A 24,938-nucleotide genomic window follows, 5' to 3' on the forward strand; every position below is an offset into this window, starting at 1 on the left:
AAAAGTTCCCTTTACATACACACACACACACACACACACACACACACACACACACTGAAAAACGAAATACAACACTAACAACAACAACAACAACACAAGTTAAAAAAAAATCCCTTTACACATCCTTTACACATTCTTAAGCCTCTGGACACAATTATTTGAAAGTCTGCCCTTTTGAGTCCTGCCCTTAAGCTTTGTTAGGTCGGGCCTGGGCCACCCTCAGTCCGGAGTTAATTACTCCACTGTGGAGACCAGTCCCTCTGGGCATTCTTCTCATGGATTGTGATGTGTGTCTCGTCCTATTTGGACCTGCCTGAGCCCTAGGAAGATCCTTCTTCTGTTTTTGCTGTTTCTCTACCTGGATTCAGGTGGCATCCTTATGACACTGTGTGCGACAAAGACTGAACTGACAGAGAAGGTGATGCTGGGAACGCACGTGACCCTGGGAAAATCTCCGTGCAATTCTCCCATACTTTGCCTACAAACCCTGGGATTCTCACCTCTGTCTCTTGTCAGCTGGTTCCCCATTCCAGTGTTTCGGCCTTGAAGGCTTCTGGGTTATTTTCTGGGCAGATCTGAGTCACCTAGTGCCTCCAGTCAGGAGTCTGTAGTGTAGTGTGTGTAGACAGACCCTCTCCTCCTCTGTTCTTCATCAGTTCTCACAAGCGAGACCTTTTCTGGTCCCATTGCTCCGGCACCTTGACCGGAAGTAGAATTGACTCTTTCCGTCTTCGGAACATGTGGAAGAAAGATGACGGGTATGAAAGGGCAAGAATAAATTCCACAGGATTCCACAGAGGCCTGTGAGAGACTGAAGGGTGGAAACTGGATGGGCATTAGAAGCAGAAGGTCCAGAAAGAAAACGGGACCCTGCCATTTCCTACCTGTGTGGTCTGGGCAAGTTACAAGCCCTCCCGGGGTTCCCATTCCTGCCTCTGAGTGATGGTGCCCATTGTCTTTCCCCTTCTGGAATCTCAGACCTCTAATTCCTGCCTAGAGACCATTTTCATTTTCATTCCACCAGAGTTACATAGGATTGAGAGATCAGAAAGCCCCCTCTAACCACATGGCTGACACATGCCTTTCTCTTCCCCATGACGGACGCACTGAAGTACACTGAGTGTCCAACAGAGGCGATCCTCGACACCTAGAGCATACACTACCTCTGTCACGATTGCCACTGCGTAGCAGGAAGCTCTGAGAGAGAACTTCAGCCAGATGGCTGCCCCAAATCGCATCGCTGCGGTGGGGAGGGCTCAGGCTGTGCCGTGCCAGAGACTTAATTCTCCGGACATCTGCCCAGCAGTTAAGATCGTTAACCATGGGTTACTGAAGCATCTCTTCATAATCTAGTTGATGGCATTACTAGATTTTAGGTCAAACAGGAATGTTTTTGTACACTGTGGAAAACATTGCAGAGTCTCTGCAGGGGCTCTGCCAGATTACTGAAGACAGTGGATTAGCCTGTCACTACATATGGCTGACTAATGCCCGTGGGGAGGTGGGGGTACTGTGGTATCCCAATGTTTATCATTGTTCCACACACGTCCGTGAATGTGTGCACACATTCTTGCCTATGTAAGCACATCCAAAATCCCTACATGTGCTGTATGTATACTCAGACTCAGTGTGTGAATGTCACCATCTATAGCACTCTGTCTGTACATACTTGACTTTGAATAGGAAAGGCTTTTCATGTTGGCCTCTAGCCTGTGTAAGGCAGCCTCCCCCGCATCCAGGACAAAATTACATAATGTCTTCAACTGGACTGTGACCAGCAGGGGTCCAACTTAGATCTGAGGTCTCCAGGAGAGAACTGGAGCGGCAGGTCCTTCTGGTGCAGGAGCGAGATCCCTCTCAAGCCAGGGCACACTCAGGCCTCTCTGATTCTGCTTTAAACTTTGCCCCCTTTCTTGCCCGAGTCATTTGTAAGCGAGAATTAGATCTATCAAAACAACCTGAGAAGCCGGAACAGGTTGCCCAGGTCAATAACGCCAGCTATTTGTGAGGATGAGCCGAGAAGACCCAAAGACAAGGCCGACGTAGTTTCTATCGTGAGTTCAAGGACAGCTCAGGCCTTTTAAGACCTTGTCTCGAAATGAAGACTAAGCAAAGGTTAGAGATGCAGCTCACCGGGACACATTATGCCCAGCATGCTTGGCTCTCTAAGTAGAATCCTCAGGACCATAAATGAGATCAAAGAGAGACTCTGCCCCAGCTGGGGTATCCTGGTTCGTTTTCTGTCCACCTGATATAAGGTAGAGTTATCCATGAAGAGGAACTTCAACTGAGGAAATGCTTCTATCAGTTTGGTCTGTAGGCTGTTTTCTTAATTAATGATTGATGAGGGTGGTGCTCCACGCGGGAAGGTGGTCATGCGTTATATAAGAAAGCAGGCTGGCAAGCTACGGGGAGCAACCTAGTATGCAGCAGCGTTCCTTTGCGGCTTCTGCATCAGCTTCGGTCTCCAGGTTCCTTCCTGCCTTGAGTTCCTACCCTGGCTTCCCTTCACAGCTGTAAGCTAAAACAAACCCTTTCCTCCCTATGTCGCTTTTGGTCATGGTGTTTTATCATAGTAATAGAAAGCAAGCTAAGACAGGAAAGATCGTTCATGTTGGCTGAGGGCCTGGTGGTGCCAGGAACTGTATCAGACAGGGAAGGTCACGACTGGTGGTCACGGTCCTTAATGAAGCAAGCAATGCTATACCCATTGTACAGGTGAGAAAAGGAAGCCGAGGGCTGACTAAGAGTCCCCTCACTAGAAACAGCCTACTTGGGAAACATCCAAGTCTTTGGCAATTAGTGTTTAACTCTTGCTTCTCTGTGTTCCCCCCTACAATTTTCTGAAACTGAGACCTAAGGTAACTATGTTCACTATAGAATATATGGAAATAGATAGGCAAAAAGAAAAAAGAAAGAAAGTAAGAAAGAGAGAAAGAAAAGAAAAAAATCCATTCAAGAAAATACTGTTAATGTTCAGGAATGTGTTCTTTCAGTCTTTGGGTATTTAAATCTCTTATCAGGGCTGGTGGCAAGCCAGTTGAGTGGATGCTAACACTGGCTGCCAGGCCTGTGGGTCTGCATCCGATCCCTGGAGCCCACAGTGTGGAGGGGAGAACTGACTTCCATAGGTTGTCCTCTGAGCACCCACATATGTGTACCAGAGTGTGCACCACATCTCGAGTGTGCACCACATCTCGAGTGTGCACCACATCCCTCCTCCACAACACAAAATAAATTAAAGTATCTTTTAAAACCGAACATGAGGGCTCGTCATGCAACCCGCCCTCTTTGTAACGTGACTACACTGACTTTTTTGTAGACCTATGCATTATTAATCTTTTTATGCTGTTGAATATCTTTGCAGAACAATTGTTTTTAATGGCTGCCAACAATTCCACTGTCTGGGCATATCAACATCTACGTAGCCTACTACCCTCCACTGGGCATTCAAGTTGTGCCCGGTTTTTCCTCTCCTTATTCTGAGAAGCCAGGTTGTCATAAATGTTTCCTGTCTGTCCTGTCTCACAGCTGTTTCCGAAGGCCAGCTGCCCATCTACTCCTGGGTTCCAGGTCACAGAAGAGGCAAGATACCCAGAGAGTCCTCATCCTCATTTGGGGGAAATGCCCTGCCCACCCACTCCAGCATTTCTGCCTTTCCAAACACTGCCTGGCTCCGAGGTCTCGCTCACTGCCTGACTGTTGAGGCCAGTGCTGGAGACTGGAAGCACCTTTAGAGTGTAAGCACTGTGGCTGAGAAAAAGTGAAGTCAGCTACAATGGCACACACTCGGAATGCCGGTACTCGGGTGGCCAAAGCAGAACTGCTCCGAGTTCAAGGTGACCCTAGGCTATATAGCCAGAAACTTGTTGCCTGAGGACCAAAAGGAGGAAGTGGTGGCAAGGAAGGAGCAGGAGAGATATTGCAAATGCGCAACTTGATCAACAGCCCCCTTGATCAACAGACCAAAGGGGAGCTATGGCCCTGAGACAATGCTTGCCTGATAAGGCACCGAGCCTTCATCGCAAGCACTGTACCGTCTTTTCCTCGGAAAGGCAAGAGCGAGAAAAATGAATGTTGATCATAAATCCAAAGGATGTTTATATGTCTGTGTATGTGAGCCACATGCACGAAGTGGGTGCCTGTGGAGGCCAGAAGAAGGCATTAGATCCTTTGGAGTTGGAGTCATGAGCACTTGTGGGTCAGCTGATGGTGAGGCTGTGGTAGGGTGGGAACTGAACCAGGGTCTCCTGAAAAAGCCACGGGTGTTCTTAACTGTTGACCCATTTCTCCAGCCTATGTTGTTAGCACATTTTCTCAAACTTGGTACATACATCCAAAAATGATAGCATTTCGATTGTAAACCATATAAAAATTGATGTACACTTTTATTTAAAATTTTTACAGTTATTTATTTTGTTTCTGTGTGTGACATACATGTGCCACAGTACATGTGTGAGGGTCAGTGGACAGCCCGTGGGAGTTAGTTCTCTTCCTTTGCCATGTGGATTGTAGAGGGTAAACTCAGGGTATCGGACTTGGCGGCAAACCCCTCTACTTGCTGAGCCACATCACCTTTACTTTGGGTGTCAGGGTCTCATGATGCAATGCTGGTTGTGCTCAAACTCATGATTTTTCTTGCCTTGGCTTCCCCAGTAGCGGGGATTATAGGTGCTTAGACATTTTCCCACGTGTGGAGTGAGTCTGATCCAGCTCACAGTTTACACTTTGGGCCCTGCCATATTTCAATGCTTCTGAACAGAGCCTGGGCTTGACCAAGCAGTGACATGCATATGAGAGTGTTCCCTTTGGAACCCTTGGTGAATGCAGGCCTGGATTGTGGGAGGAGCCTTCACTGGAAGGCATATTTACTGTGAAGTTCTGATTCCTCCTGTTGGGTAAACCTAAGTCAACCAACCAACCAACCAATCAATCAATCAATCAACCAACCAACCATCATCATCACCATCACCATCATCATCATCAACACCATCATCATCGCCATCATCACCATAAATCAGTCAATAATAAAGTGGCATGGGTGAAGTCTGGCTTGCTTTCTTTTTCCACAGGATTCCTGCAGTCATCCAGAATCCCCACAATTTGCTATGTGTCTTTCTCAGCTCATCTTCTGAGGATCCCACACAAGGGCGCTTGGTCACTGGTCTCGCTTTGCAGAAGAGAATGCAAATACTGGACTTCAGCCACCCAAGAGCGGTCACGGTTTTTGCTCTAGCAAGCTGCCTCTCCCAGTAAGCTAATGGAGCCACCCAAACGAAATAATGTCACTTCAGTTTTGCCCAGTACTTTTCTGAAACGCTTTCAGGATCATTTTTGCAACTAGAACATCTCTCAGAGGAAGAAAACTAGTTCATCACCGTAATCAAGTCTGTCACACAGGATGCGTGATGATGTTTGAAAATATAATCCTGTGAGCATCAGAACCGACAACTCTGAAACATCTCGAGGCTACATCTGCTAATAACGGTCTTTAGCATTCAGCCTGGGCACCCACGTGGGCTGGTGTGATCCATTTCACAGCAGAAATGCCCTAACAAGGCGCTTCCTCAAAGAGGAACTGGGCAGAGGAGGGATTTTAATGAGGCTCAGTCCCTGCCAGGGTGAAGTGCCGGTGAGGAATAAAGGCCTGAGATGAAACGTGTCTTTTGGAGTCAGATGAGAAGATGGTCCTCACATCAGGAGATGCAGTGAAAACTGTCAAGGGGTCAGGACTTATACAGAAAAGGAGCCAACGCATTGGGGCCAATCACTCCTGAGATTAAAATGAAGCAGACACCTGAGGTGACCTCTGTGGCTGCTGTTCACGACCTCACATTTCCAGCCACCCATTTACCCACCCACCACATCACCCACCACGTTCATCATATCTCTATCCACTTATCTGCTTATTGATCTCCATCCACCCACCAATCTGTCATCTACTCACCTACACATGTGCCTGTCCATCCACTCACACACTCACCTATCTATCCATCCAACCTCCCAGCTACCCACAGATTCATACATCCTTCCATCTGTCCATCCATTCATTCCCTCGATGTATCCATCTGGCCACATACTCACCCACCCACCCACTGTCCATTTTCCCCATATGTCTCCTCCATGGGAGGAGATAATGAGAGAGACAGGCAGGGATGGTGATTAGCTGCCTTTGATGCTCTTGTTCCTTTGTGATCAGCGGAGATGAAGATGTAAGCCAGACCATGAGGCAACTGACCACAGAGAAGCAAACCTCAGAAAGGCCCTCCCTGGAGGATTCAGTAGTAGAGGTTTCTGCTGTAAAACCCCAATGACATGGTGTCAACATGATTGCAAAAGAGAGATGAATCCAAGGACCCCTGCCTTCTGACCTCAGCACCAGGTTTTAGTACTGAAAACACTAGGATGAGGAGAAAGGGCATTAAACAAAAAGACCATTAACAGTTTCACGAAAACGACAAAGGAGAAGACACCCCAAAGCTGCAAACTGGCCCAGCGATCGCTGCCCTGCTGCTGACAGATCTCGCTCACCCCTTTCTCACTCATCTCTGATTCATGTCTTAACCTTTTATGGGATGACCATGGTGGCTTTCAGGATAAAGCAAAGAGAAAGCTCGAAAGAGGTCACCGTTTCCCACTCCTCCACCACACACGAGCTCCTTCGTGATTTCACACATCCACGTACCATCTGTGCCTGGCTTTCCTGAGTGCCTCTAACAACGTGGAAAAAGAGACCTTGTCTTGTGCTGCCTTACAGTCGAGCTATGATTTTATATCACACATTAAATTAAACACATGATCATTACAATACTAAATGTGGTCTGGATCCCAGTTAAATGGTCCCATCTTCTACCTCTAGGGCATAGGCAGCTAACTGCCTCTTGGGGTCTGAGCTGCTAAGCTGACCGAGGGCTCTGATCCTGGGCTTTCATTAAGGCGTGGCTTCTCCTTTGCTACTGCACACATGTGCATGCTAATTTTTAAATCTAAAGGAATGATTAAAAGAGAATTTTAAGGAGCAAATTTGAGGGGGGGCGAAGCAGTGTTAATTTAAATGTTAAATGGACCAGTGACTTTAGGCTTCTGTGGAAATCCCCCTTGAAAGATATTTCAAAGCCACTGGAATACAGTGCTAAGTCCCTTCATTTACGACAACTATAGATCTCTATAGTTACAGGTGTGTGAGTGTTTGTGTGCAACCGAATGTGAGGATGTGAATTATTACAGATGGCAAGGGTACAGAGACTACAGCTGAGCCTGAGTGTGTCTGTGCATCCCTGCTCTTGTGATATGGAAGCAGTGTGATGATTATTCTGAGACCAGCCAGGGCCACATAACAAACCCTGTCTTAAAACAAACAAGGTTTAAGCCAGGCCATGTGGTCATCTATAGGAGTTCTGGGCCATGTCCAGCTCCACTCTTTAGGAGCCAAATTGCCATCTCTGGCTCTTGAAAATACAGGTGACTGAGAATCTCAGCTAAGTTCCTTGCTGGGAATTACCCAGCCCAAGGATCCAACCATTCCCAGGGCTGACAGACTGATAGAAAGCTTGGAGGCCCAGGCTTTCCCCTGTCCAGCTCCAGGGCTCCCTTCAGATACTGCAGGCTTAGTAGCAGTGACTCTGTGGTCCCCACACTCACTTCCTTACAGCCATATGTCCGGAATTCCATCTTACAGAACTGTACACAGTGAGTGCTCTCACAGCACCTATATATCAGGGAGCCCAACCTTAAGTGTGAACCCATTACAGATTAGGAGACTGAGTTCTTGCCTGGTTTATTCAATTCAGCTATCAGGCGACAGCTTGTCTCTGGAGTGCTCGCTTTAATAACTCCACATCTCTTAGGGAGACACAGGCAGGCATCCCTCTGCCCCCTCACTGTGGACCCTCTTGCCCTTCCACAATGTTCTATAACCCCACCACATTTTAGGTCTTGACAGGCTGAAGCAGCGAACTGTGGGAGGCTTGCATTCTGTTGAGAAAGAAGTTGGAGGTAGGTGCTGGGGAGGGATAATAGGATTCACAATCTTATGAGCAAATGGGTCTTCTGAGCTTCTCTCACTACTCCCACAGGGGCTGGCAAGAGCCAGTCAGGCTTGGAGTGTCACACGGAGAGTGTGCATGAGCACATACAGGCTGGCGACACGCATCAGGCCTCAAAGCCTTTCATCGTGTCATCTGCAATTTATGTCAGCTGTCTTCCTTAGAGCCTAGGAGACCTCTCGCCTGCTTAGCATCCCGGAATAATATACCTTGGCATGTGCACTAAGGGGTGGTCCTAGCCTCCGTTAAGGAAATGGGGTGAGTGAGTGTGGAGGTTCTCTGAGAGGTCCTCACCCAGGCACTTTCCTGACAGTTTTCCACAGCAGTGGGATATCAATGATGCTTCATTATTTGCTTAAAAATTCGGTCAAGGTTGATAATTTTCACTTGTCTCTCTCTCTCTCTCTCTCTCTCTCTCACACACACACACACACACACACACAAAGAGAGAGAGAGAGAGAGAAAGAGAGAGAGAGAGAGAGAGAGAGAGAGAGAGAGAGAGAGAGAGAGAGAGAGAGAGAGAGAAAGAGAGAGAGAGAGAGAGAGAGAGAGCTTACTATACAGGCATGGCTGGTCATGACCATGTTGCATAGACCAGGCTGCCTCAAGCTCACAGAGATCCACCTGTCTCTACCTCCTAAGTGCTGGGATTAAAAGCATGCACCACCACATCAGGCTTCACTCCTTTAAAAAAAAAAAAATCTTGTTTTTATTTATGTGTGTGTCTGAGTATGAGCTGCATGTGTGTGGATGCTCATGGTAGCCAGCAGAGGGCGTCAGATCCTTAGGAGCTGGAGTTACAGAACTACCTAACACTTGGTTACATGCTTGCTAGGATCCAAACTCAGATGCTCTGGGAAAGCATTTGATGCCCTTAGCTGCTGAGCAGTTGCTCCCACCTCAGGTTTCACTCTTTTAAAGCACATATCCTAGAGGCTGGGGATGTACCTCCATGAGCTTCACAGGCATAAAATCCTGGATTTGCTTCTTAGCACCCCATAAATTGGGCAGTGGTGGTACACAGCATCATCCTTGGGTTAAATGGCAGATGTGAAGCCAGTGTGACGTGCACCTGTGATCACAGCATGTAGGAAGGTGGAAGCAGGAGGATCAGAAGTTCAAAGTCGTCTTTGGCTACATAGTGAGTAGATCAGCCTGAGGCCTGTGAAACTTTTTTTTTTTTTTTTTTTTTTTTTAAATTAAGGGTCTTCATAGAAGTTGCTGTCCTAAAAAAATATCAATGGAGAGTCCTCCTAGCTGCAGCCCCAAGTCTTCCTTGCTTTTCTCCAAGGGCCACTGTGTCCCTACCTGGAAGGTGCTGATCGGAGGACCCACTGGTTAGTTTCAGCTTCATCCTTTGGATGGGATTTATTTTGTTCCCTAAAGGAAGTTTATAGAGACGTAGAACAAACAGTGACAGGCAGACAGATTAGGTTTAAATCCTGGCGTCTCCACTCACCTGAGCTCTGTGCGAGTTTTTGGGGAAATGAATTAATCTCTTGGTTTTCTCCCAAAGTGTTGCTAGTTTCTACGTTGTGGGGCCTAATAAGTTTCAAACAAAGACTCCCGAGTTGGGAGGCTCACAGAAGAGCAGCACACTGTACCCCAGTCCCGGAGGCCAAAGGCTCTTGTGGACCATGGCTTCCAAAGCCTGGGAGGAAGGGCTAGCTACCTGCCCCCTGACTTGTGGTGGCTTGCTAGCAGTCTTTGGTGTCTCATGGTTCTTAGGAGTGCCACCCCTCTACCTTCTTCTATCCCGGGAGAGAAGAAATATCTACAGATAGAGAGTTAGAGGAAATACTACAGGGGAGAACTAAGCTCAGTACCCAGCACAGAGCAAGCACTCAGTGCTCCTAGCCATTCCACCTGTCATTAAAGACAAGGCTACTGTGACCAACGTGTTCCCAGTCCCTTCAGGGCTCAAGATCTGCTTGTCTCTGGGACCAGACTGCCTGTGCTCAGGGAGGCCACTAAAGTTCTAAACGATACACTCCCCCACGCTGTTTTTTTGTTTAAAAAATAGGTAATTTTCTCCCCTGCCTTGAGGAAGTGAAACTCGCAGGCTTTGTCGGGCTAGGCATCAATTCACACAAATTGCTAAGCCACACTGTTTGGATCTCTCAAATGTATCTGACAGCAGGAGTGGGAGGCGGTGGATTTCTGAGCTGTGTGTTGTCTGCACTCATGTGTAATTGCGTTTGTGTCAACGTCTCAGGCACAAGGTTTTCAGATTTCTGGGGATTTTTCCTGTGTTTAAAAATCATGTGTGTGTGTGTGTGTGTGTGTGTGTGTGTGTGTGTGTCTGTGTCTGTGTCTGTGTCTGTGTCTGTGTGTGTGCGTGCCACTGTGCATGTGTGGAGGTCAGAGGAAAACCTTTGGCATTGGTCTTCTTTGCACATTGTTGGAGGCTGGGTCTCTTGTTCAACAGACCTACTGGTCCAAGAGCTTCCATGATCCCTACCCCACAACCCCACATCCTGTGTCACTGTAGATGTGCTGGGATTACAGACCTGTGCTACTTACTATGCCTGGCTTCACATGGGTTCTAGGGATTCAAGCTCAGATCTTTGTGCATGTGACACTTTATCCATGAGCCACCTCCCCAACCCAAGACATCTGCTTTAAGAAGGAGAACCCTGGATTGTAGTTCTGAGCTACGCTATGATTATTTATTCAGTCAACAAACATTCATTTCATAGACTAAAAGCCAGGTCTCACTCCAAGTCATAAGGACTGTCCCTACAACACTGTCACCATAGTGTACACAGGCTCACTGTCTAAAGGAGGAGACAGGCTCACATCCAAACCATTGGAGCTGAAACCATACTGCCATCCACTACTTTCCTGGGACCGTGGAGGTCCCTCCCTCTCTCCCTTCCATCTATCTCACCCGATTGTTCAGACCTGGAATCTTGTAGGCAAACCCCTATATCTCACCCCACTTCACCCAACCCATGCTGGTCCAAAGTTAGCTTGTCAGAGGAGCTGATCTGGGAGTGCTGGGAATATCACATATCTACATGGGCTTGAGTCAGCCAGATGGGTAGCCTGGACTAATTTCTCGCCACCTGTGCAATCTGTTTCTGTCACTCATGTGTGCTGGGTATCTTTCTTTAATGTATGATAGGAGCATTCATTACATCAATCATTCATTCAGGTTTTATTTAGCAGACACTGCCTATGTTCCCTGTCTAAGATATTTCAGAAAACAAACCAGGAGATAATTGAGCTGTACTGTGTGCCAGATGGAAACCACTGTGGGTAAGGATAGAGCTTGGGGCAGTGAGTATATGGGAGGGGACAGTGAGTAGATGGAATGGGGACAGTGAGTATATGGGAGGGGACAGTGAGTAGATGGAATGGGGACAGTGAGTATATGGGAGGGGACAGTGAGTAGATGGGGAGGGGACAGTGAGTAGATGGGATGGGGACAGTGAGTAGATGGGAGGGGACAGTGAGTAGATGGGAGGGGACAGTGAGTAGATGGGGGGACAGTGAGTAGATGGGGGAGGGGACAGTGAGTAGATGGGAGGGAACAGCAACTCTATATAGGGCATGGAAAGTCCTGGCTAGGAAGGTGGCAGCAGGGTGGGACACAGGACATAACAGAGAAGCCAGGTAGTCAGCAGCACAGCATGCTAGGCTCCTGGGATGAGCCTGTCCCATGCTGGGTCTGATCCCAGCTTCTCCTCTCCCTCTGTGATAGATCCAGGATCTGGTGCTGCCCAGTTGCAGTGGGAATCAGTTACTAGACAGGTGCTTAGCATTCCTCAGTGCGACTGCGTTAGAGAGAGGGTGAAGGCAGCTCAGAAAGCTCAATTTTTAGTACAGTTGTTTATTGCTAGCAATTACTGCCTGAGAAATGTTCTTGATGGTATGAATTTGCAAGGCCAGACGACCACACCCCCTCCAGATCAGGTCTGGGATCTGAGCCCCAGAAAGACACCCAGGGGAGCCATGAGAGGCTGGGGAAGATAGCGGCCTCACAACTTGGGTAAATTCCTGATGCTGTGTCACAGCGAGAATGTGGGAATTCGCTCTTGATGAATCTGTGACTGCCAGTCAACTCCAAAGCCTGATGACCTATCTACTGTCAGTCCTGATTAGCGCCTGGGTTGAAAATGGCTTTTTATGTACAGAGGCCCGGAAGGCACAGGATGAGAAGTGCCGTTAGAGCTCTCAATTAGCAAAGTGATTGGAGGGAGTGCTGGTGGCTGATCTCACCCTAGGTGTGCAGTCCAGTGGGCTGCATAGGCCGCGTGGGTAGCGTGGGCCGTGCAGGCTGTGTGGCTGGAATCATCCTGCTGCTGCTTGAGTACCCCAGAGGTGCCAGAGCGGCCAACTCATCAGAGGAGAGAGAAAGAGACCCTTAGCTGGGGACACTAGGGAGGGATACCAGTAACACAGGCAGGCTGAGTAGTGGGGAGCCTTCCTTAGTTCCTTCCTCAGGTGGGAAAGCCAACACCCCAGATAGCAATTAGGTTACAGTGAATCATCTCTCTTGGGAATAATTGATTTTTCCATAGAAACACCTGGCAGTTTTAGATTGGCTCCCAGATACATGTGTAAGTGACATGTTCTCAGAAGAAGGAGGCCAGATCAGAAATGGTGTGAGGGTGGCCGAAGCCTGGATCAAATCAGTCATTCATTCTTTGCATCTCCAGGCACGGAGCCCTAGGCTCCCAGCTGGGAGCTATTAGCCAAGCACCTGTGGCATCTGGGAGATGGGCTAACCCAGCCAAACCCTTCAAAGGGATCCCCAGAGACCTCGGTGGGGTGCCAACAGCACCTGTGCATTAGTCTTGTGCTTAATGCTAAGTGATGATTCTAAGGGCAGCCAGAGCTGGAGTGGCACAGAGCCAGGCAGGAAGCAGGTTGGTGACAGACACTGTCCCGCCTTCAGCGTCTCAGATCCTGTGAGTGAGTGCGCAGCAGAGAGCCCAAAATCACATTGGCCCACAGGTAGACTTTATTTGGCTCTGACCACTATAACCTTAACAAGCGTTAATAGACTGGCTCATCATTGAGAGGGTGACAATGAATTATGCGTGTGAAGTGCACGGACCCTCATAGGTATATAGTGACTTGCTTCCGACTCTATCCCCTTATAAGGCAACATCCATAACAAAAACTGCAGTATGAGAGCTGTCAGTGGGCACTGAACACTCGAACATTTCCAAGTAGTTCTTATTTCTTCAGATGAGGAAACTGAGGCCCAGACAGTGACTATCTTCCCAGGTCACTTAGCCCCACCAGGTACACTTCGGTCTCTCTGACTGACTTCATGACTGCAGTTTCTGTGTCAGTTTGTCGGGGGCTATTCTAGGCAATGGCTTGTTTCTTGTGTTAGAGGGTGGTGGATGGGGAGAGACTGGTTCTTAGGCCACCTTCTTTCTCCATTAAGTGTGTGTGAGAAAGACACTGTTCTCTCACAAAGTATTCCAGGATGCTGGGAACCAGTGGGGAAGGGAGGAGGTTCTGGAAGGAAGTTTTGTTGCTCCCAATGTTAGCCAAGGAGGCTTTTGAGAGGGACTCTAGGATGGGACACAGGGAGTGGTATGGGAGTGAGCCAGGCCCCAGAGCTTCAGACAAGGTCTGGAGCAGATGCGTGAGAGCTGAGCTGCACCACCATGTAGCGCTGGGGAAGAGTCAGGGCTGATAGGAGGATGGCTCCCAAATCAAGAGGTCTCAAATGTGTTAAAACAGAAACTAACCCTTGCCTCTGGGCTAAATGAGGCCATAAAATACAGGACACAGACATGGAGGATCTGTGTAGGAAAATGAAAGCAGCCACCCACAGAATCACACAGGTAGGAGAGATGGGCCAGCTCTCAGAGATGGTGTTTAGTTGTGTGTGCAGGGGCACATCTGTATGTGTGTGCATAAGTCTCACAGGCACATCTGCTACGTGTGTGCTTATGTTTATACATGTGAACCTGTGAACATGCACATGGGTGGGTGTGTCAGTGTGGACTTGCGTGTATGTCTGAACATGTGTGCATTGAGTGTGTGTGTGCGTGTGTGTGTGTGTGTGTGTGTGTGTGTGTGTGAGACAGATTTCCGTATAGAAAGTAAACTCCTCAACTTGAGGATGACAGACAGCTGTGCTGGGCCGCAGTGTCATGGGATAACAGGTAGTTCGAGCCTACTCTGTACTCTCTCTCCCCAGGGGAAATTGTTGCTTTTCCCAGGCTGCCTACTCTACTTGGGCCACTTGGGATTCCAACCCAACTTGCCTTATGAACTTTTCTTTTTTAGTAAAACTTTGTTGTGAGCAGGTGGGTAACAGTGACTGGTATTCAAATCTTAACAGAGATACTTTATACAAAACCCTAACACAAAAGCTTTAATGGCCTGTGATTCCTCCTGGCCAGGAACAAAAGCAATCAGGTCATGAGCTCTATGACAACTCTTGTAGAGTCCTTTCTCTCTCTGTGAGATAAACCTGAAGAGAGTAGCCATCAAGAGAAAGGTCTCAGCCTAGGACGGGGCCTCTTGGACAGAGGCTGCACTGCTGGCCAGTCCTTACTGGTTGAGAGAAACTGGCAAAGGATGAAGGGTGTGTGTGTGTTGTGGATACTCATCGTGGCCAGCAGAGGGCGTCAGACCCTTAGGAGCTGCAGTTACAGGCAGTTGTGAACTACTCAACATGGTTGCTAGGAACCAAACTCAGGTTCTCTGGGAAAGTATTAGATGCTCTTCGCTGCTGAGCTGTTGCTCCAGCTTCATATTTTCACCCTTTTAAAATATATGTTCTAGAGGCTGGGGATGTAGCTCGGTTAGTGGAGTAGCTTCCCAGGCATAAAACCCTGGATTCAGAGAGATGGGCCACCTCCTTCCTTGCTGTGATAGCTTCTTCATGGAGTCCACCCATGGAGAGTGTCAATCCTAGGAAACAGCTTAGCAGGAACCATACTCCTCAGAGGAGTCCCTTACTCACCCCTAAACCCAGATGCTCTTGTGTGCTAGATTGCCCTACCCAGACTCGGTCTCCACAGGCTGAGATGACAGGGAAACTTTATATGTATCACATTGCCATAGGAAGTAAAGTGTGGATCTCTTAACCCAGCATGACATAGGTACCACATATTAAATAAGACGAGTTTTAAAGAGTGATCAGAGGTGAGGACAGGGAGAAGGCTCCATTGGTAAGGCCCTTGCCATGTAAGCATAGGACCTAAATTCAATTACCAGCGTGGGTAGAATGGCACACACTTATAATGCAAGCACTGGGGATCCTTGAGTCTAGCCTGATTGGGGGATCTTCAGGCCAATGAGAGACCCTATCTCAAAACACAAGGTAGAAAGATCCTAAGTAATGGTACCTCAGGAGGTGTCATTACCTCTGGTCTCCACTCACAGTTGTGGATACTCATACACAGGCATTTACACAAACACATACTTCCACCAACACCCATACAAAGATTAATCAGAAGGATCCTTTTCATCAGAGCGATAGTATCCCTAACTAAGACAAGGCCTATGGGTGAAATGTGGTGGTTGAATAAGAGTGGCCCCCATAGACTTATATATTTGAATGTTTGGTCACCAGGAAGTGGAACTGTTTGAAAGGATTAGAAGGATTAGGAGGTATGGCCTTGTTGGAGAAAGTTTGTCCCTGGGGGTGGGCTTTGAAGTTTCAGAAGCCCGTGCTAGGCCCAGTCTCTCTATTTCTCTCTGTCTGTGGCTGAAGATATGAAGCTCTCAGCTCCAGGGCCATGTCTGCCTGCATGCCATCATGCTCCCTGCTATGTTGATAATGGACTAACTTTCTGAAACTGTAACCAAGCCCTCAATTAAATGCTTTCTTTTATAATTGTTGCCATGGTCATGGTGTCTCTTCACAGAAATAGAACAGTGACTAAGACATAGGCCCTTACTAAGAGACCAGTGAAGGAGGTGTTCTGGGCATAGCATTGCTTGGCACTTGAAATTTTTTCATGGCCTCTTTTTTCTCTTTAATTGAGGTGACATACATACAATTATATATATGTATATATATACATATAATACATAAAAATAGCATTATACAGACTTATCGAGTTATATATAACCTGCTATATATATTCAGGGTTGTACTGGTCTCCCTCCCCCCATCCAGACCCCTCTCATACCACGTCCAATCTGTCTACCACCCAGAAGGATCTGGCCAGCAGGAATACATCCTTCTCCAGGATATAGCCTGCCTGTCGGCCTGATCCTCCCCTCTATGCACTTTCCCAACCCCACCACTCCAGATATAGCCCAGGTTCCACATCTAGCACCCTGGCCTAGTCTGGCCACTCTTGCCTGCATAGCAATCAACCTCTAGGCTCTACAGGGTTCCTGCCCTCCCAGGACCCACAAGTCCCTCTCATGCTACATCCATTTGGTATTAGGTAACTCTTAGTTACTTTTCTATTACCATGACAAAACACCATGACCAAGGAAACTTATAAAAGAAAGTATTTAATTTGGAGGTCATGGTTCCTGAGGGTTTAAGTCCATGGCCATCATGGTTGGAGCATGGCAGCAAGCAGGCAGGCATGGCACTGGAGCAGTAACTGATAGCGTACATCTGATCCATAAGCATGAGGCAGAGAGAGAGAGAGAGAGAGAGAGAGAGAGAGAGAGAGAGAGAGAGAGAGAGAGAGAGAGAGAGAGAGAGAGAGAGAGAGAGAGAGAGAGACAGAGACAGAGACAGAGACAGGCAGAGAGACAGAAAACTAAGAAGTTTTCTGAGCTTTTCAAACCTCAAATTCCACCCCAGTGACACACCTCCTTCAACAAGGCCACACCCTCTAATCCTTCCCAAACAGTTCCACTAAATGGGGCTGAAGCATTCAGATATATGAGCCTATGGAGGTTATTCTCATTCAAACCACCTCAGTAACCAATTGGTATGCTCTTCCTTGGGAAAAACTATTTTTTCCTACTCCCAGCATTATCTATTTCCCTGTAGCTCTTTCTGTACAGTTGGAGCCTCTTGGCTCACCCTTCCCACCCACAGTAGCATGTTTACTGGTGTGGTTCTTGCTCAGATCACGAATTTTAACATAGCTCCTAGAAGATCCCCAAGTTTGAGCAGACACCATGCTCCAAGATCCCCCTACTTTCAGAAAAATGATTGTGTAGCAGTGTCTGAGTGTCTAAGACCTAAGCAGGTGCCTAGCCTGGGTTTCATTCCCCATATGTGCTTGGCAGAGGAAGATACTAGGTGAGAAAGAATCCTGGGATTCTGGAGTGTGAGGTCCTTACAGGCTTGAACATCATACTGTGTCCCCAGATTCGAGAGATATACAGCATGCCTGGGTCACTGGCATACAGCAAAGCTATAGAAGCTCATTTCTGTGGATTCTGGTCTCCAAACAGATGAAGCGGAGATGGGCCCCAGGCTAAGCTGGATCTTCATTCTGCGCTTCAGAGAAGATATTCCTTCACCAATCTGCCAGCTAGGCACCCAGGCCCAGATCCCAGCCGACTGCACACACTGAATCAATTGGAACTGAGTCACCGATATAATTAATTTAATGCATTTAAACGATTTTCTGTATAGTAAACATGCCGAATGAGAGTGACCCAGAATACCGTGTCTGCCTGAGAAATGGAGACAGTAAGAGCGGTGATGGAGTCGCTTCAGCAAACGCGAAGCACTTCAAGCTCTTCCCACTTGTTTCCGTCTTCCTAACTCCTCACTGATTGCTGAACTTGGCCTTCTGCGACCTCCCTGGGCCACAAAGGCACTTTGTACTGTGTCAAAGGATATTGTATTTTCAGCAATCCAAAGATAATTTTAATGAGACCTGTCTGCAACCCAGAGCCAGGTGCATCGTAATACCCAATAAAGGAGGAAGTGGAAGATAGAACGCAGAGCCAAATAGATTCACTTTGCAGCCTTTTTTGGCTGAAGGAGACTCATGAGGGCAGCAGGGACAGGAGGTGGAGTTGGAGGAGGTATGGTGGGTGTGCTTGCCATTGGGGCTTGGCCAAGTCTTGGTGCTGGGGGCCACGAGGGAGCCATACCCCACTCTGGAAAAGTGTCACTGGTAACATTAGGGTGTTGGCTCTGAGCACTTTGAAGAGTGTGTGCAGGTCTGCCATTGGCTGAATTATGACTCAGACTGGTGCAGGTGTCAAGGAATTTCCCATTAGTAAGAAATTCATCTTCAAGCCCTGGAAAGCATTTTAGCCCGTCTTAGCTAATTGCTCATCAAGTAGTGATTATTTGGCTTAGATGACAGGGTGTGCTTCACAGGGGTTATAAATGAGCTCTGGCGGAGCCGTGCCAGGCGCCAGGCGCCAGGCAAAAGGCTGGCCTCTGGGCTTAGAGGTGCAGCAAAAGGCTTCTGGGCTTCCGCAATGATCCATGAGCCAGGCTGTGCTGGGTGTCATGAACTCATTAAAGCAGAGGACAGGTAAAGCAGCCCTGCCCATCCTTCCTCTCAGGGTGGGCAGAGAATGTGCACAGGGAGGGGAGCAGGCAAGGTGACATAACTGGGAGGAGAGGCTGTGGGGAGAGGTTCCTCTGCTAACCTAGAAGCTCATACCCCAGGCTAGCCCTGAACTTGCTATGTAGCCACAAATGATCTTGAATGTCTGATCCTTCTGCCTCTGCCTCCTGAGTGCTGCGGTTATAGGTCTATATCGCCAAGGGCAGTATTTGTGACACTGAGGATTGAACCTAGGGATTTGCTTACACTGGGTCAGCACTGTACCAGCAGGGCCATGCCCCTAGTCTGAGGATCCTCTTTCTTTCAATGTGTTTAAGGCTCTCAGGCTGGCCTCAGGTTCACAATTCTCCCACCATCACCTCTTAAGTGCTGGGATTGTGGACATGTGGCACCATACTTGGGTTTTAGTAAGTTTTGTATCATGGGCTCTGAGTGTGATTTTATAAGAGGTTCTGAGGATAAAAGCCTCTTTTTAAGCCCGAGTTTGAGGCTAGATTCAGTAAAAACGTACTTGGCCAGTACAGTGCCTTCACGGCTGAATATGGGATTCTTTTACCTAGAGATGTTAGAAACCAACTTCTCTTCTGCAAACTGAGAGTACCCCTCTAGGCGGGGAGGTGGCTGCTGAGCTAAAGCCTGCATTAAAACCACCTGGAGGGCTGGAGAGATGGCTCAGCGGGTAAGAGCACTAACTGCTCTTCCGAAGGTCCTGAGTTTGGATCCTAGCAATCACATGGTGGCTCACAACCACCCGTAATGAGATCGGATGCCCTCTTCTGGTGAGTCTGAAGACAGTTACAGTGAATTATGCCGGTGCGAGCGGGACCAGAGTGTACTCATACACATAAAAATAAAATAAAATAAAATAAAATAAAATAAAATAAAATAAAATAAAATAAAAAAAACACCTGGAGGACAGTTAAGGACCCAGAGTTTAGAGCCTAATTCATTGAGTCTAACAAGCTCTCGGGTGGCGTTCACCACACTCTGAATGGCTGCCCTATGAGAGTCCTCTGCTTGTCAACTTTAGATTTGAGTCCCAATTTACCTTCCCAGGCCTACCATCCACCTCCTCAATGTCCCGCCTTCCCTCTTATTCAACTTCACCCAGTTAGTCAGCCTTGTAGACCCAGTGCTTGCACACTACTCAAAGCCAGGCTCAAAGACCACCTCTCCTGAGAAGCCTTCTCTGAATTCTCCACAGAGGTCAAGGACATCCTTGTAAGCTGGTGGAGTTCTCCCCAGGGCCACATGCTCTTAAGCCTTCCATGTCAGCTCTGCTCAGGTCTCACTCCTAGATCTGTACCACTGCAAGACCTGCCTGCCACACCATCAGCACTTCAAAATGTCTTCCAAACTCAGCATGTAAGAAACACCAATCCTCCTCTCTCATGCTATCCCATCGTGGACTGATCTCTAATTGATTCCAAGTTAGACAGAACAAGGATAACACCTTCACCCATCCCTGCTTCAGCCACAGCTCCTGTGTTTGCTAGGAAGAGCAGAGTCAGACAGAGCACCAAGAGATACCCTACACTCACATCCAGAAGCCAGTGTCATGCGGCCATGATGACAGAGACCAACACTAAAGTCTCAGCTCTTCCTCAGGGTAGCTGTCTACTTCAAAGCTCCCAGTTCTAGGCTGATCATCTTTAACAGGTATAGGAACAGCAACTCTTCCTCTCATGGGGCATAAAGATGCAACAGGATCATTAGGAGCCCTAGACAGACACAACTGGGTAGGATCTATACAATGTGCAGGGTCAATCCCTCCGTCAATGTTGGGGTTCTATTGAGTATTATCAGTGCTAATTTTCCAATGTCCATGTAAGTCATGTATTACCATCTCCATTTGCCAATGAGAAACTTGAAGCTCAGACCAGGAAATCCCCCTGATCAATGTTAGCAGGTGCCACACAAACACCTTTTATTGTCTTGTACAAGAGATTGGACCAAGGACTCTGGGAACGCATTCAATCTCAGAGCCATGTCCCCAGCCCTCTTTTTGCTTTCAATTTTGAGACAGTCACATTGAATTGGTCAGGCTGGCCTTGAATTTACTCTGTATGGCAGGCAGATCTTAAACTTGAGACCTGCCTGCCTCAGTCTCCCAAGTAGCTCGGATTACAGGCCTGCACCTCCCTCCAGTCCCAACACAATGACTAATCTTCACGACTGCAAACAGAAGCACTGTTCCCATTTTGTGAATGAAAAGTCTACAGTTCAAAGAAGGTCACTTATAAGTGAAGATGCAGGATTTGAACTTGAATTTGGCCCACCCTACCCACAGGGTAGCGGACTACACTCACCCTTGATGGTACTTTTCCTTTCTTATTGGTGAGTCATGGAGGTGTTTCCCCAGTGAAAGAGCCCATTCCATCCCAGTCCTCTTTCCAATCCTCCCTCAATCCTGTGGCTCACAAGATATCCCAAGAGAAAAAAAAGCACACATCAGCACACATCACTACACATCAGCAGTGCCTAACAGTCCTTCCTTTAACTTTGTATGACTCCCTAGGGCACGGAGAAAACAGCACAGGAGGCTGGGGACTGACCGTGACCCCGAAGAAGTTGGTTTCATTCATGGCGTTGAGGATGATTCTGCCCAGCGTGTGGTCTGTGTAGTTGAAGTCCTGGATCCGCTGGTGCCGGCTACTGGCATGCAGTGTCTCCATGGCCCTCTGCAGGGTCTTGGCGATGACCCAGATGCCGTCATAGGCGTACCCATGGAACTTGCTGGGCCCCACGCCTGAACGCTTGCTGTTGTATTCTCTCTCATATTGCTGTGGAGTCTGGAAAGCAATTGGGGTGGGAGACATGGAGTTACAGCAGGCACACCAGGCACATGGATACTCTTCAGAGTCTGTTGTGTGGCCATCATAATGCTGGGCTCACAGTCCATCCTGTCTCTTCATTATGTAGTGATTTCCTAAGGTAGCAACCATTACTCCCCCTTTTACAGATGTGGACACTGACTTACTTAGGTCCCAGAGTGACAGGGCTGATCTAGCCCTGCCTGCCTGGAAGACTAAGCAGAAGGTATAATATACACTAATCGTATCTCCCTGTGATGTTTGCAAGGTCTGGGTCTGGAAAATTCCTGGCCTGTTTACTGAACCTAGAAATTGAAGCTGTATACAAGTTGATAAAATATTCAATGGTTAATTTTTAATTTCCCACCAGAATAATCATACATTCCAAATGATTTGAAGAACTAGGTTTGAATTCAGCACCAGGGGGCTCCTCAGAGCTTCTGGGAAAAAGCAGCCTTGCTGGGCAGTCCAGCCCCACCAGTCCCTTCCCTTCCCACTGCCTCCCGTCAGCAGCTCATGAGCCCTCTCTGTCCTTTGCCCTCACCCTCAGAGATCTCCGGACCATCTCAGAGGTGGTTACCCTTAAAACTGGAGCCAAGGAAGGCCACAGATCCCAGGCTCTGGAAATGGCCCTAGAACTTGGGAACTCAGAGGATGGGCTAGAAGATATGTCTAACATTTTACCTTCTGATACAATGCAGTCATCTACTAAGTTCGCAATCCAGAGCAATGAGATCAAATTACACAGAAGCATAGCACACCCCCTCAATGTTTTAAGCTTATGACTGATGCCATGTTGGGCTGTATTCATAGCTATCCTTGGCTGCATGCATGTTGGATATGCCGGACTGAGATTCTAGAAGGTTCTAGCTCTGTACTCTCACAGCCCTATGGATTCTGAGCCCTGATGGATGGTAAATGGCCATCTTGGAACACAGATCCTGAGGCAGATCCAAGCACAATCTGTACCGTCTACTCGTCCCTTCAAAGCTACAGCAGGGACTGTGAACAGCTTGACACGGAACCACAGATTGTCCCCCACTCCTTGTTGAATTTTATGAAAGGATCCACTGGGGACATTAACATCCTGATTGGCCTCAATTTCCTGAAATTGCTTTTGGACTCTTGTGCTTGAGGTTGTCCTTCCATGTGAAGCCACCTGGGGAACCCATGACCTCAGCATCCTGTCCATGAACTGTTTTCAAATCCTCTGACCTCCTCAGTGGGAAATGTTATCGTAGCCACCTGGGAAACTCTCTGAGGCTCAAACCACGCAGAAACTGGATCCCTTGTCATTTTACACCCAGAAGGGCCCTTAGAGAGGGTCACATGTACAGCTCGAGGGGCCCAGGGTCACAGTGGTCACTGCAAGCGTGTGAGTAGTGCATGAATTCAGATGGATGCCCCTCCTGTTGCTGCTCAGTAGAAATGAGGTCATCACTGCTCATGGGAAGCTCGCACAACTGTCCTTGGTCAGTAGTCAGAGAAGGTGGATCTGTACCATCTAAGGCAGGGATTTTTGCTTGCATAGAGCCCACCATCCAAAAAGCAAGGTTTTCGGTAGAGTCGCCCAGGAGGAGCCCAGACCAGGTGATCCAGATGTGACCCTTGCAAGGATTTCTGTCTTGTACGAGTGAAATATGACCAGCAATGGGCTCATGGTTTCCCCTCTAGCCTCAGGCTCTTCTGGAAGTCCAAGCTATCCCTTACCTGTCACTCATCTCTAGCTACGACTTTTATATTTATCTCTCCAAATCCAAGCAGAACTGACTTCAGACCAGGCCTTTGGGTCAGCTTAGCTCCTGCATCCACACTCCATACAATGAATCATATGACATTCCTGTGTGCCTGGTCTGTCCAGGTATGGCTACAGAGTGCCGGCACCTTCTTCCTTGGCTAAGTCCACTCTTCCTACGGAGCTGTCTAGAACGGGGTGTTCTCTCTTCTTCTACCCTTCAAAGTGCCTAGATCACATGGAATTTCCTACTACCCCAGGGTTTTTGCTCTGGCCATGCCTATCAGACTCCCCTCCCCCAAGCTTGGTGGCATCATGATGCTGGGACAGCTCTCCTAAGCCAGGCTTTCCACACACAGGAATCTCTATTCTTTCTAGCACTCACCATTCCTATGTGACCTCCTGTCTGGCCTCTGTTTCTGCATGTCACTAGTGCTGGCTCCATGGGGTCAGGACATGGCATGCCTCAGTCACTGAGTGGCCCCCAGAATCACATGATACACACTTAGAACTCGGCCTTGCTGTCTGCTAAATGCCTATGCACACATCACAGGGAAAAATGCAAGGACACGCCTATGTACAAACCATAGAGCTAAATGCAAGGATATGCCTATGGATATGCCATGGGGCTAAATGTAGGGGCATGCCTCTACCCATACCACGGGGTTAAATGATGTTCCCTGATACTGAAAGGCACCATGCCCCTGTGTATGAAGGCACCTGTTTCCCAGTATTTTTAATAATAGGTGTTTTAATAAGAAATCATTCTCAGTTTTCCAAGAAAAAGTATTATCTTCTCTTATATTTGCATTTTTCCCTATCTGGTAGAATGAACTACTTCCAAATATTGAAAAAATGTAGTTTTTACTTCTGAGGAAATTTCTTCTTTACACGACATTGCTGCGATGATGCCAAATCTTTCAATTTTTTTTAAAAAATCATTTTGCTCTTTTTCCAGTTTTTATTGCTTGGTTATCTATGTATGCATGCGTGTATTTGTGTGTGTGTGTGTGTGTGTGTGTGTGTGTGCGCTTGCACTTCAGGCATGAGCACTGAGTACTGACTCCATAGCAATTCTACCACGGGGATGCCCCTCCCCTCCTCATCCCTCCATACTCACAGGCATTGAATTTGCAAGGATCCCACCTCAGCCTCCCCAGGAGCTGGGGCTGCAAGCCTGAACTGCCATGAACAGATTTAAAAACTTTTAAACGTGGTTTGGGTTAGCATGATAGTTCGTGTTAATTGCCAACGGAGAAGGCTGTGAACCACCAGGCAAATGGGACTCGGGGCAGGCCTGTGAGGGTGTGGGAGGAGCACCCATCTTAGTGGGAGCACTCCCTGGGCTGGGATCCTGGACTTGGGGTGGTGGAGTGGAGCACATACTCATTGCTCTTTTCTCCTGGCTGGGGATGTGGTGAAGCAGTTGCTTGAGCTCCTGCTGCCGTGACTCCTGAGCGTGACGGACGGTGACCTGGAGCTGAGCCAGAGTAAACTTTCTCCTCCAAGTTGCTTTTGTCAGGATGTTGTGTCACAGTAACTGGAAGAGACACTAAGACCGTATATTTCTAGGGGTTAATTTAGCTATTGGACCTTTTTAAAGTATGTAAAGCTACCTAGATGTGTATCTTTGTATTAACTGCTTTTCCCTCATGTTGGCTTCTTGCAGCAGGGTTTCTCTGTGTAGTCCTGAGCGTCCTGGAACTAGCAGGCATAAGAGAGTGTCTTGGAACGGGGAGACCCTTTGACCTCTATCTTCTTGGATTTCCTTCCCTGCGTCTGCTCTCGGACACACGCAAAGACATTGGAGGGTGGCGTGCCTGTGCTGGTCAGCTTTCTGCAACTACAACATAGTATATAAGCTTAAGAAAAGCAAGCCTTCAGAAAAAGAAGTTTCAGTTGGTGAATGGCGGGC

The 24,938-nt window shown here is 47.9% G+C and overlaps 1 protein-coding gene across 1 annotated transcript in view; it reads right to left on the reverse strand.

Moving 5' to 3' along the window:
* The window catches only part of Gabbr2 (gamma-aminobutyric acid type B receptor subunit 2), a 339,297-nt gene that overhangs the window by 109,511 nt on the left and 204,848 nt on the right, over positions 1-24,938 (reverse strand). Inside the window, exon 7 of the mRNA XM_031377342.1 lies at positions 21,031-21,267. Coding sequence (XP_031233202.1) covers positions 21,031-21,267 — 237 coding nt within the window. The remainder of the gene's footprint in view (positions 1-21,030; positions 21,268-24,938) is intronic.

Source organism: Mastomys coucha, unplaced genomic scaffold, assembly GCF_008632895.1.
Source record: "Mastomys coucha isolate ucsf_1 unplaced genomic scaffold, UCSF_Mcou_1 pScaffold18, whole genome shotgun sequence".
Lineage (NCBI taxonomy): Eukaryota > Metazoa > Chordata > Mammalia > Rodentia > Muridae > Mastomys > Mastomys coucha.